Source organism: Littorina saxatilis, linkage group LG16, assembly GCF_037325665.1.
Source record: "Littorina saxatilis isolate snail1 linkage group LG16, US_GU_Lsax_2.0, whole genome shotgun sequence".
Taxonomy (NCBI): domain Eukaryota; kingdom Metazoa; phylum Mollusca; class Gastropoda; order Littorinimorpha; family Littorinidae; genus Littorina; species Littorina saxatilis.
In genome coordinates, this window is record NC_090260.1 from 9,700,930 (window position 1) to 9,712,651 (window position 11,722).

At 46.6% G+C, this 11,722-nt stretch overlaps 2 protein-coding genes across 2 annotated transcripts in view; both read right to left on the minus strand.

Moving 5' to 3' along the window:
• Positions 1-11,722, minus strand: part of LOC138950336 (Kruppel-like factor 18) — a 128,120-nt gene that overhangs the window by 10,624 nt on the left and 105,774 nt on the right. The window lies entirely within an intron of this gene.
• The window catches only part of LOC138950321 (uncharacterized), a 10,880-nt gene continuing 629 nt past the window's right edge, over positions 1,472-11,722 (minus strand). Inside the window, exons 2-3 of the mRNA XM_070322069.1 lie at positions 11,234-11,307; positions 1,472-7,476 (exon numbers count right to left, since the gene is read on the minus strand). Of these exons, the coding sequence (XP_070178170.1) occupies positions 1,790-7,476; positions 11,234-11,303 (5,757 nt within the window). The 5' untranslated portion in view covers positions 11,304-11,307 and the 3' untranslated portion in view covers positions 1,472-1,789. The remainder of the gene's footprint in view (positions 7,477-11,233; positions 11,308-11,722) is intronic.

An 11,722-nucleotide genomic window follows, 5' to 3' on the forward strand; every position in this document is an offset into this window, starting at 1 on the left:
CAGACCAATAGCAGAAGATATCATCACACAGTCAGTCAATGTTAGATATATTGCTAATTCTTTGGACATTTTGTATCTACTGTAAAGAAATTACAAAAGTATTTGTCTCAGCTTTGGCTGTTCCATATCCCTCCCTCTGATTATCTTTTTGTTCACTCTTTTCTTGTACTTTTCAGTATTTCAAAATGTCTTTTCTTTCAAAAAGTCTTTAGTCACTTGCTCAACTAAATTCTTGGATAATTAAATTTTCATATATATTTGTTTGTTTTTAAATGTAGGTGTTTTTGTTTTTGAAGTGGGGAAGCAATAAAGAGGTCGTCGATATCAAAACTGATATCGACGGAAATGTCGTCGATATCACTTTTGCACTGAGCTCAGTTTTGCCCAATTGACCAATGGAAATCCACGTAACATATGAAATAGCAATATGACTGTCTACTGTTTTCTCCCATGTTTTTTCTTGGTTTTAATTTGTTTTAATTAGGTTTATGATCTGCAGATGTATTTCACTGATTGTGCTGTCAGTTGTTTTGTCAGTTATTCTCCTCTTTATCTGTTCTATCGTCTTTTTTCTTCTTTTTTGTGTGTGTATTTTTGTGTTGTTGTGCCTGAAGAAGACCCTTAGGTCGAAACGTCGCTGTTATTCGTTCCGTGTTCGTCATTTTAACGTGAGTACATTGCTTTTTGGTCTCTTTATTGTTCCCTCTCACGTGCAGTCGCCATTGTTTACTGAGAGTCAAACTACTAAGTGCGTTGTGTTTGGAAACATGGACGAGGTCTGAATGACTCAAGCGGTTGAAACTGCAACTGTGACGATGTTCTGATGTGTTCTTTATGAAGTCTCTGTGCATATGTTGGTAAAAGTTTGTGCTTAAGGTGAAAATGTGTATATTGTTTTGTGTGTGTGTGTGTGTGTGTGTGTATGTATGTGTATGTGTGTGTGTGTGTACGTGTGTGAGTATGTGTGTGTGTGTGTATGTGTGTGTATGTGTGTGTATGTGTGTGTGTGTGCGTATGTGTGTTTACGTGTGTGTGTGTATGTGTGTGTGTGTGTGTTGACAAAAATGTGAATAAATATCTGCGTGTGTGTCTGTGTGTGTAAGAGAGAGAGAGAGATTGAGTAAGAGACGGATAGAGAGTGTGTGCATGTTCGTGTGCGGGAGCGCACGCGCGTGTGTGCGAGTGACGAAGTGTGTGTGTGCGTGCGTGCGTGTGTGTGATATGTGTGTATGTGTGTATGTGAGAGCGAAAGAGAGAGAGAGAGAGAGAGAGAGAGAGAGAGATAGAGAGAGAGAGAGAGTGTGTGTGTGTGTGTAATTGTGGGTGTGTGTGTGTGTCTGTGTGTCTGTGTGTGTGTGTGCTTTGACATATATACATATATGTACCAGCGTCAGAAACATTGCACGTACTGAATGTTACATGTAAAGCGAAGATAATCTCAGCACAAGCATTCATGACACATAACCAACAAGACGATTTGAATTCATTATTTTGCCCGTGTCATTCATTGACTCTTTCCTGTTTACAATATCAGTTTAAAAGAAACTTAAAACATTACTTAACTTTTCACAATTGTGCTTTAGCTTTATAATTTCTATTTTGTGTCGATAGGACGTTTGTACATGTTGGCATGTGGATTGGAACTGGATTAAAATCGACTACAATTTTCCTCACTACGAGTAATGTTGCTGTCTTCTCTTCTGCTCAACCTTTCGCAGGATCTTGGTTCGTAATGCCCCTTCGAACAATTTGTGTATCCGGGACTCCGCCATGGAGGGTGATGACGTCACTAGGGGCAGCTCGTGGTGTTAGCCAGGACCTGACCGCCACAGCAGCGCTGTGACGTCATGTCGTAAGGTCCAACCTTGCAGCAGCCGTGCGTTGTAAAGTTGTAAGGCTCGGTCCTGCAGCAGCGTTGTGTTGAGTAGTTGTAGACCTTGACACCACAGCAGCGGTGTGTCCTGTAGTTGTAGGGTTCAGCCCCACAGCAGTAATGGTACCATCCGCCCGGCTTGATCTGCCTTTGACAGCAGCTCTGGGAGGTGGTGTTGTACGACTGATCTCCACAGCAAGCATGCCTTGTTCCTCCTGGGATGATTTTCCCATCGCAGCAGCTGTGTGTCGTCCGGTTGTAGGTTTGAGTTCCGCAGCAACTATAATACGGTCCCCCTGGCTTGACTTGGCCGTCACAACACGCGTGGGTCAGAGAGTTGTATGTCTGGTTGCCACAGCAACGGTAGTTTGTTCCTCCCGGCAGGACGTTCTTTTTTTCGCAGCAATTGTGAGTCTTGGAGTTGAAGACCTGTTTTCTGCAGCAACCGTAATCCCTTCCTCCCGGTAGAATTTTTCCGTTGCAACAGTTTTGGGTGGTGTAGTTGTACGCCTTATTGCCGCAGCAGCCATGATTCGTTCCTCCACGCACGACTTCACTTGTGCAGCAGGTGCTGGTCGTTCGGTTGTAGGTTCGAGTCGCGCAGCAGCCTTGGGTGCGGTAGTTGTAGACGCGATCCCCGCAACAGTAGTGATAGCTTCCACCGGCCTTGACCTTTCCGCCACAGCAAGTGTGTGTCGTCTGATTGTAAACCCGTGTTGAGTTGCAACAGCCCCCGGTTCTCGAGTTGTAGGACTGGTCGCCACAGCAACGATGGTAGTACGATCCACCCGGTACCACTTTCCCTGCACAGCATTTCTGTGTGCGAGAGTCGTACGTCTTGGATCCACAGCACAGTTGATTATATCCGCCGGGCTTGACCTTGCCCAGGCAGCAGCTTTCATTGCTAGATCTGTAGGTTTTGTTCCCGCAGCATCTAAAGTATGTCCCCCCTTGCTTAATGTTACCACTACAGCAGGTCTGGTTGCTGTAGCTGTAAGTCTTACTTCCACAGCATCTCCGGCCCGGTCCACCTTTCTTGACCTGGCCTTGGCAGCACAAACGTGTGCTGGGGTTGTAAGTCTCGTTGCCGCAGCACTGGTGATTGATCCCCCCTGACAGCAGCTTTCCTACGCAGCAGGTTTGTTCACGTTTGCTGTAGAGTGTTTTAATTTCAGCTCCGCAGCAGCCGTGAGTCCTTTTCGGGTAGCTCTGGTTTCCACAGCAGCCGTGAGTCCTGTACTTGTAGCTCTGGTTTCCGCAGCAACCCCATCTGCGGCTGCCACCACCCAGCCCCACGTGACCGTTGCAGCAGCCGTGAGTCCTGTAGTTGTATGTCTGGTTCCCGCAACAGTTGTAATCCTTGCCGCCCTTGACGAGCTGGCCGTTACAACAGTCGTGCGTCAGAGAACTGTAGGTCTGGTTGCCGCAGCATCCGTAGTTTGTTCCACCGGGGAGAATGACGTCATTGCAACACGTGTGGGTTAGCCTGGACAAGACCTGGCGGCCGCAACAGTCCTGCGTGTAGTAATTGTAGGTCTGGTTGCCACAGCAACTGAAGGATTTTCCTCCCGGGAGTACGGTGCCGTTGCAGCATTCGTGTGTCGTGTATTTGAAAGCCTTGGTTCCACAGCAGCGGGTCTTTCTCCCCTTTCCTCTCGAGACCTCGCCGTCGCAACATTTATGACTGGAGGACCGGTAGGGCTTGGTCCCACAGCACAGGTACCCGACTCCGCCTTTTCCGACCTGGCCGCTGCAGCAGGTTTGGTTGTTATAGTTGTAAGGTATTGCTGCGTTGCAACAACGCTCTGTATACCTGTTGTATGTTTGGTTTCCACAGCAGTAACGGTTCAGACCGCCTGGAACCACCTGGCCAGCGCTGCAGCAGGTGTGTGTTCTGTAGTCATACGTCTGACTTCCACCACAACACCTGTGAAAAGACCCACCTGGCACGGCTTTTCCCAAACAACAGGTGTGTGAGGCGTAGTTGTAGGCTCCAACTCCACAGCACCTGAACTGTGTTCCACCTGGCTGGGCTTTTCCTCCGCAGCAGGTCTGAGTTCTAATGTTGTACACCTGGGTTCCACAGCAGGTGTGGTTGGTTCCGCCTGACTGAATTCTGCCTCCACAGCAGGTGTGTGTCGTTCTGTTGTAGGGCTGAGTCCCACAGCAGTACTGTGTCCTGTAGTCGTAAGGCTCGTTGCCGCAGCATCTGTGATAGGCGCTGCCTGGCTTGATGGAGCCGCCACAGCAGGTCTGAGTCAAGCGGTTGTAGTGTTGACTCCCACAGCAGCTACTGTGCGTTCCTCTCTCTGTAGCTGTGCCGGCGCAACAGATCTGAGTCCTGTAGTTGTAGACCTCAGTTCCGCAGCAGCTGTGGTTAGTTCCGCCTGACTGAATTTTGCCTCCACAGCAGGTTTGTGTCGTTCTGTTGTAGGTTTGCAATCCACAGCAACTCTGCGTTCTATAGTCATACATATCAGTTCCACAACATCGGTAGTACGTTCCCCCTGGTTTCAAGCTTCGTCCACAGCAGGTGTGTGTGGATCTGTTGTAGGTTTGAGATCCGCAGCAGCTTTGCGTCCGATAGTCGTACATCCCTGTTCCACAACATCGGTAGTACGTTCCCCCTGGATTGATGGCGCCTCCACAGCATGTCTGGGTCAAGCGGTTGTAGGCTTGATTTCCACAGCAACTGCTGTATGTTTCCCTGTCTCGAGCTGTTCCGAGGCAACAGATCTGAGTCCTGTAGTTGTAAACCCCAGTTCCGCAGCAGCTGTGGTTGGTTCCGCCTGACAGAATGTTGCCGCTGCAACAAGTGTGTATTGTTTTGTTGAAGATTTGAGTTCCACAGCAACTTTGCGTTAGATAGTCGTACGCTCCAGTCCCACAACATCGGTAGTATGTTCCCCCTGGACTGATGGTACTGCCACAACATGACTGGGTCAGACGATTGTAGGCTTGACTTCCACAGCAGCTGTTGTTCGTTCCTCTCGCTGTAACTTTGCCCAGGCAGCAGATCTGAGTTCCGTAGTTGTAAGCCCTAGTTAGGCAGCAGCTGTGGTTGGTTCCGCCAGGCAGAATTCTACTGCTGCAGCAAGTGTGTGTGGTTTTGTTGTAGGTTTGAGATCCACAACAGCTTTGCGTTCGATAGTCGTACATCCCCGTTCCACAACATCGGTAGTATGTTCCGCCTGGTTTCACGGAGCTCCCACAGCAGGTGTGCGTGACGGAGCTGTAGGTCTGATTCCCACAGCAACTATTGTGCGTTCCTCTGTCTCGCGGCGTTCCACCACAGCAGATCTGTGTCCTGTAGTTGTAGACTCGGGTTCCGCAGCAGCCATGGGACGTGCCACCGAGCTGGACTTTTCCACTGCAACAAGTGTGTGAGGTTCTGTTGTAGGCCTGAGTCCCACAGCAGTACTGTGTCCTGTAGTCGTACGTTTCGTTGCCACAGCATCGGTAGTATGTTCCGCCTGGTTTCACGGAGCTCCCACAGCAGGTTTGTGTCAAACGATCGTACGTCGTGTTTCCGCAACAACTGCTGTAGGTTCCCCTTTCTGCAAGTGTACCCGCGCAACAGATCTGAGTCCTGTAATTATAAACGTCAGTTCCACAGCAGCTATGCGACGTTCCGCCTGTCAAAATCTTGCCTAAGCAACAGGTGTGTGTATAGGAGCTGAAGGTCTCGTTTCCACAGCAGATGTTGTGCTTCCCTCTCTCTCGGGGCGTTCCTCCACAACAGATTTGGGTCCTGTAGTTGTAGACTTTGGTTCCGCAGCAACCATGGGACGTGCCACCTGTCTGGACTTTACCACTGCAACAAGTGTGTGTCGTTCTGTTGTAGGGCTGAGTCCCACAGCAGTACTGTGTCCTGTAGTCGTAAGGCTCGTTGCCGCAGCATCTGTGGTAGGCGCTGCCTGGCTTAATAGTGCCGCCACAGCAGGTTTGGTTCGAGCGGTTGTAAGGTTGACTCCCACAGCAGCTGCTGTACGTTCCTCTCGCTGTAGCTGTACCGGCGCAACAGATCTGAGTCCTGTAGTTGTAGGTCATGTCGCCACAGCAGCCATTGTCCGTTCCCTTTTCTCGTAGCGTGTAACTACAGCATAAGTGTGTCGTTCTGTTGTAGGCTTGCGATCTGCAGCAACTTTCAGTTCTGTAGTTATAGGTCTGACTGCCGCAGCATCCGTGATTCGTTCCGCCTGGCTTGATGGTACCTGCACAACAGGTGTGCGTCAAACGGGTGTATGGCTCACTGCCGCAACAGCTGCCGTCGGTTCCCTTTTCTTTGAGCGTGCCTGCACAGCACAGGTGAGTCCTGGTGTCGTAGACTTCAATCCCACAGCAGCCATGGTACCTGCCTCCTGACTTGACAGAGTTCCCGCAACAGGTTTGTGTAGTCGTGTTGTAGGCCTGGGGCCCGCAGCAGCCGTTGTTTGTTCCCTTTTCTTGTAGTTTGCCATAGCAGCACAGGTGTGTTCTGGAATCGTAGACCTCATCGTGACAGCAACCATGAGAGGTACCGCCTGGCTTGATGGTAGATCCACAGCAAGTGTGAGTCAAGCGATTGTAGGTCTGGTTTCCACAGCAACTGCCGTACGTTCCCCTTTCTCTGGCTGTGCCGGCGCAACACAGGTGAGACTTGTAGTTGTAGACCTCAGTTCCACAGCAGCGGTAATCTCTTCCACCTGGCACGATGTTACCTCTGCAGCAGGTGTGCGTGCTTGTATTGTAGGTCTGGAGCCCGCAGCAACCGCTGTTTGCCACCTTTGCGTGAAGTGTGCCGTAACAACAGGTCTGCGTCAAACTGTTGTAGAGTTCGTTGCCACAGCAAGCGTTCAACGTTCCTTTAGGTCTGGGTGACCCTGCGCAGCAGATATGAGTCAGGGCGTTGTAAGCCTCAGTGTTGCAGCAGCCATAGTTCCTTCCACCTGGCTGCAGTTTGCCCATACAGCATCTGTGTGTCAGGTAGTTGTAGGTCGTGGTCCCGCAACACGAGGAGGAAGTTGACTTCTCTTGAAGTTTGCCGCCGCAACAAACGCGTGTCCTGTAATCGTAGATCTCAGTCCCGCAACAGCCGTGGTACCCACCTGGCCTGATGGTACCTGCACAACAGGTGTGCGTCATACTGGTGTAGGGTTGTTTCCCGCAGCAACCAGTGTTTGCTCCTCTCTCGTGAAGTGTGCCGTTACAGCATAGGTGTGTTTGGTAATTGTAGGTGTCGCTTCCGCAGCATCCGTAATAATTTCCGCCTGGCTTGATGGTATCTCCGCAGCATGTTTGTGTCATGTAGTTGTAGGTTTGGTTTCCACAACAGCCGCCGTAGGTTTTTACATCTCGAAGCGTTCCATTACAACAACTGTGTTTGGCAGTGTCATAGACCTTGCCCTCACAGCATCCATAATACCACGTTCCGCCTGACTGGATTTTACCCCCACAGCAGATGTGTGACACTTGGTTGTAGGTTTGGTTCCCACAGCAGCCTTCGTAGTGAACCCTTGCTTTCAGTGTGCTTCCGCAGCAGAACTGTGTCCTGTTGTTGTAAGCCTGGTCACCGCAGCAAGCATTGTTGGTCGAGTTGAGAGCTTGTGAACCACATGATGCACCTGACGACACAAGGCAAGAACAAATAAGTCGCATGACGCGATATCAAAACATTTAGTTAATCTGAAACTAAAAACAGTCATCACTAAAAACACGGGATCAGCCATCATCAAGTCTACAGTCGAAGTTAGCGGATCATGAAAAATGCAAGCTTCAGCGAGCTTTTTTCATGACCGCGAACTGAGACCATTATTTTTAATAATCACGGAGACGAGGTATGTAACCTCTTTATTCCTCCTTTCTTCAGTTATTCAAAGAAAAGAGGAGTTTTTGTGCGAAAGTTTGATCGAATCCGATTCACTCAACCAGTCTACCTGCGCAGGCGATTGAATAATGCGCGGTTGTATAGTTCAGGGAAAATCATTCAATTCTGTCAACACTTCTTGTCAGTTTCCCTGTTTTGGACTAAAATCAAGTACCCAGTTATGTTGTTATTCTGCTGTGGCGGTAAAGGCATATAGTGTGTGTTCTGTTCATGTATCGCTCAGGAAATGTTCTTTCTTTCAATGGGACCAGCAGACGAACTTTTGCACGCGTGTTCCAACGTTAAAAACTGTATGAAGTTCAGTTTTCTGGGGCAAAATAATGTATGAAACCGCTGTATGTTCTTTACATTGATGAGATGTGTGCACTTGGTTGCGTGTGATCTGTTTATAAAATGATTTATTGTCGAAAACTAACCGTCGGATTGCAGTCTTTTGTCCAAGCAACTCAGTTCAGAAAATTTGAAAGGGGAACTACTCTTGTCGCTCGGCAGAGTACGAGAGTTACTTGCCTTGGGAGTTTGCTTGCACCCATAAGAGATCTAAAGCGAGTTGCTCTGCACTGAGCGTTAGATTTGGATTTAGAAAACAACCAAACTCATGGATTTTATATGGAGATTAATGTGTTCAAGCCTGTAGTTGCCAGTTTAAATGCAGTATGGTTGTATTGTTTGGTCTAGAAATGTATATTTCGTACATTAGAGTGTTCGGAACTTTTCAATCGCTAAAGTAGTTCCCTCAAAGTCTAACTCATCAACCTGTGAGCTATCGAGGATTCAGGCCCGTTGTTGGGTAAGTGATTTTGGTTGTTGGGTAAGTTACCGAAAAATAACTACCCCTACACGTTTACAGAGAGAAAGAAGCAGAGGGGGGAATAACTACAGATAATGTGAGGGTGCGGGAGGGAGGTACAAGTTTACCATGCTTGTAAAATAACATGGCATATGTGACGCCACAATCTCTCGCCTTTTAATAACATATGACGCCATCGGCACGTTCCGTCGCGATATAACCTTGAATGGTTGAAAACGACGTTAAACACCAAATAAATAAAGAAAGAAAGAATCAGCACGTTCCAGACTCGATATGACGTTCTATCATACATATTGGAATGAACAGAGGTTTGAAGTCAAAGGTTTGAAGCTTGATATATATTCAATGAATTTCTTCATTTTGAGCATATCTTAAACGTTAATTACAATAAAACTATGTTTGTTCTGAATCAGACACTGATAAGGCATAGATGGAAGTTAATTTGATGTGCCTTGTTCCAAAACTAAAGACAGTGGCAATTTAACATTTCTTGGTTTTTTTTTGCTTAACGCCCAGCCGACCACGAAGGGCAATATCAGGGCGGTGCTGCTTTGACATATAACGTGCGCCACACACAAGACAGAAGTCGCAGCACAGGCTTCATGTCTCACCCAGTCACATTATTCTGACACCGGACCAACCAGTCCTAGCACTAACCCCATAATGCCAGACGCCAGGCGGAGCAGCCACGAGATTGCCAATTTTTAAAGTCTTAGGTATGACCCGGCCGGGGTTCGAACCCACGACCTCCCGATCACGGGGCGGACGCCTAACCACCAGGCCAACCGTGCCGGTCGGCAATTTAACAGTTGTAAGCACATTTTTCAATCAAGCATAGCAAAGGTATATATGTTATAATACAGGGAGCAATAAAGAATACAATGATATCATTGTATATTATTCTAATTCCGACTAAAAAAATTCTAATTTTGAATGAACATTATTTTCATGAACACATTTTTAAGGTACACAGCAGAAATGCAACCCCTTAGTTTGGAGCAGGTCCAAGATTGTGTGACTAAAATGTCAATAAAATTATGAACAAGAGGCGAAGCCTTCAAGGCTCACGTAAAAAATCGACAAACAGTAACACAAACTCAATCACTCCGTCACACATACACACACACAGTAAGCATAGGTGACACGGTGCAAGAGTGCGAGAAACTAGATCAAGATCTGTCTGTTTGTAGCCTACTTATGGGGACACGACTGCCAGATGGCCAGATCGACACTGCGCTTTCGACAGCGCTTCCTCGTGCAGACACTGGAAACACGCTGTGCAGATTAACCTGTAGGAAATCTCCTTTGGTATCTTCTTTATCTATTTTTCTGGAGCTACGAAACCGAACAATGTGAAATCATGAGTCGTCTTCTCCGAATCGGCGAACTGCAGCTCGGTAATAACGGTATCTATACCACAATCCTTCACGCGATCTGACCTAACCTTGACCCCTGACCTGGTCTACATACCACACACGACACAAACCAGTCAGCTGTTTTTACCCCCCCTCCCAAACCCCCCACCACCCGTTTTCTTTGGATACACACTTTAACTACATAACCGACGACATGTTGATCATTGCTTCAATACTTTGAAGCTGTTGCTTGAATAATAACCAGGTAAAATTAGTATTTCGGTGTTCAGTCAAATGTTAAAGTTTCTACCACAGACATACATACATACGCACGCACGCACGCACGCACGCACAGACAGACAAAAGTTAGCATCGCATAGGCTACACTTACGTGAGCCAAAACAATTTGTTCGTGACAGTGCGGATTTAACTGTTGCAAACCAGCAAGTAAAAAGTCATCAAATATTGGAGAACAAACACAATGCCCCCCAAACTGTATATACCAATTTTCATAAAACAATCCTTTTGTAGTTTTTGATAAATGCTTTGCACATGGAGGCACACATACATACCTGGGGAGACAAAACTCGCCCTCTGCCCTCACTAAAACGTTCAGTCAATATTTGACTGAGTGTAAACACCAATCGGAACTTTCTTTTAAAATCATAAATTTGCCCGTTAGAAGATGTTGAAGGTTAGAGTGGGAGAGCAAGAACGCGTTGTGTATGTAATCACACTCACATAATTTGACGAAATTCCAGGCTTTTTCTTCCGTTCTGACCTGTTTATTTCAATTGAGATTATATTATCTTGCAATCTGGACCGCTTGCTGAACATGCTTAATCAGCAAGACATTTCCTAGTTGTGTCAGGACTCAACGCATTGTCGAGTCACCCTTGTCACAAATTGTGGGTCACCTCGCACTTGTTTTGTACTTTGTGAGCGTATTATAATAACATATATGTAAGTGGGATTCCCTGCGGATTAGAGTGTCTGCAGCCGAAACTATGACCTGTTCTTTAATGAATGCTTCACTTGAAGTTGTCAATAATGACAAATTGTATCCAAGGGCAATACTTGGTGTCAGTCACAGTCAAGCGGCTGTAATTCAAACATTTAATATGTTGATCAGATAGCTAGGCACTTGATGACCTTTACCTGCATCTGTCTTTTCATGTGACTTTCCATGGTGGACAATTGAAAAAAAAAAAGGTTTGATGTCAAACGCAACATTCGCAATAATGTTTGGACAGACTGTACTTCTTCTACCGCCCTTAGTAGTGCTAATACCAATACTACTGACCAGTGCTAGTAATAAGACGACTGACCTAGTACGTGTCGCACGTGGAAGACTGCAACCAGCACAGCTGTCAGCGCAAACAGCATCCCGCCAGGCATTCTCCTGAAAAAAGAAAGAACAACTCCAAATGAGGTACTGTGTTTTAGAAACAGAAGTTTAGCAGTAACATGTTACATCTTTCTCTACTACGACGGTAAAGACAATTTAAAAAACATACGACGGCGATTGACCACACAATTGATGTTGCTATAAAAAAGTTGTTTTTAAATTCTGTGATAATTGTTAGAATTTGTTGAAACAAGTGTGACAAATATAGAGAAATCTACCGCACAGACTTTATGATACAGAATTTTGAATATCATGAAATGCCAAAAATCATATAAAAGGATGTCGAGTAATTGAATGGGGTATCTGAAAGATCAATTACAATAACAGGAGCTAATTTGTAAACTGTGTAAATGTTTTCACACTTGTAAAAATACATTCTGAAATTACCAAAGACGAAACATTAACAAAT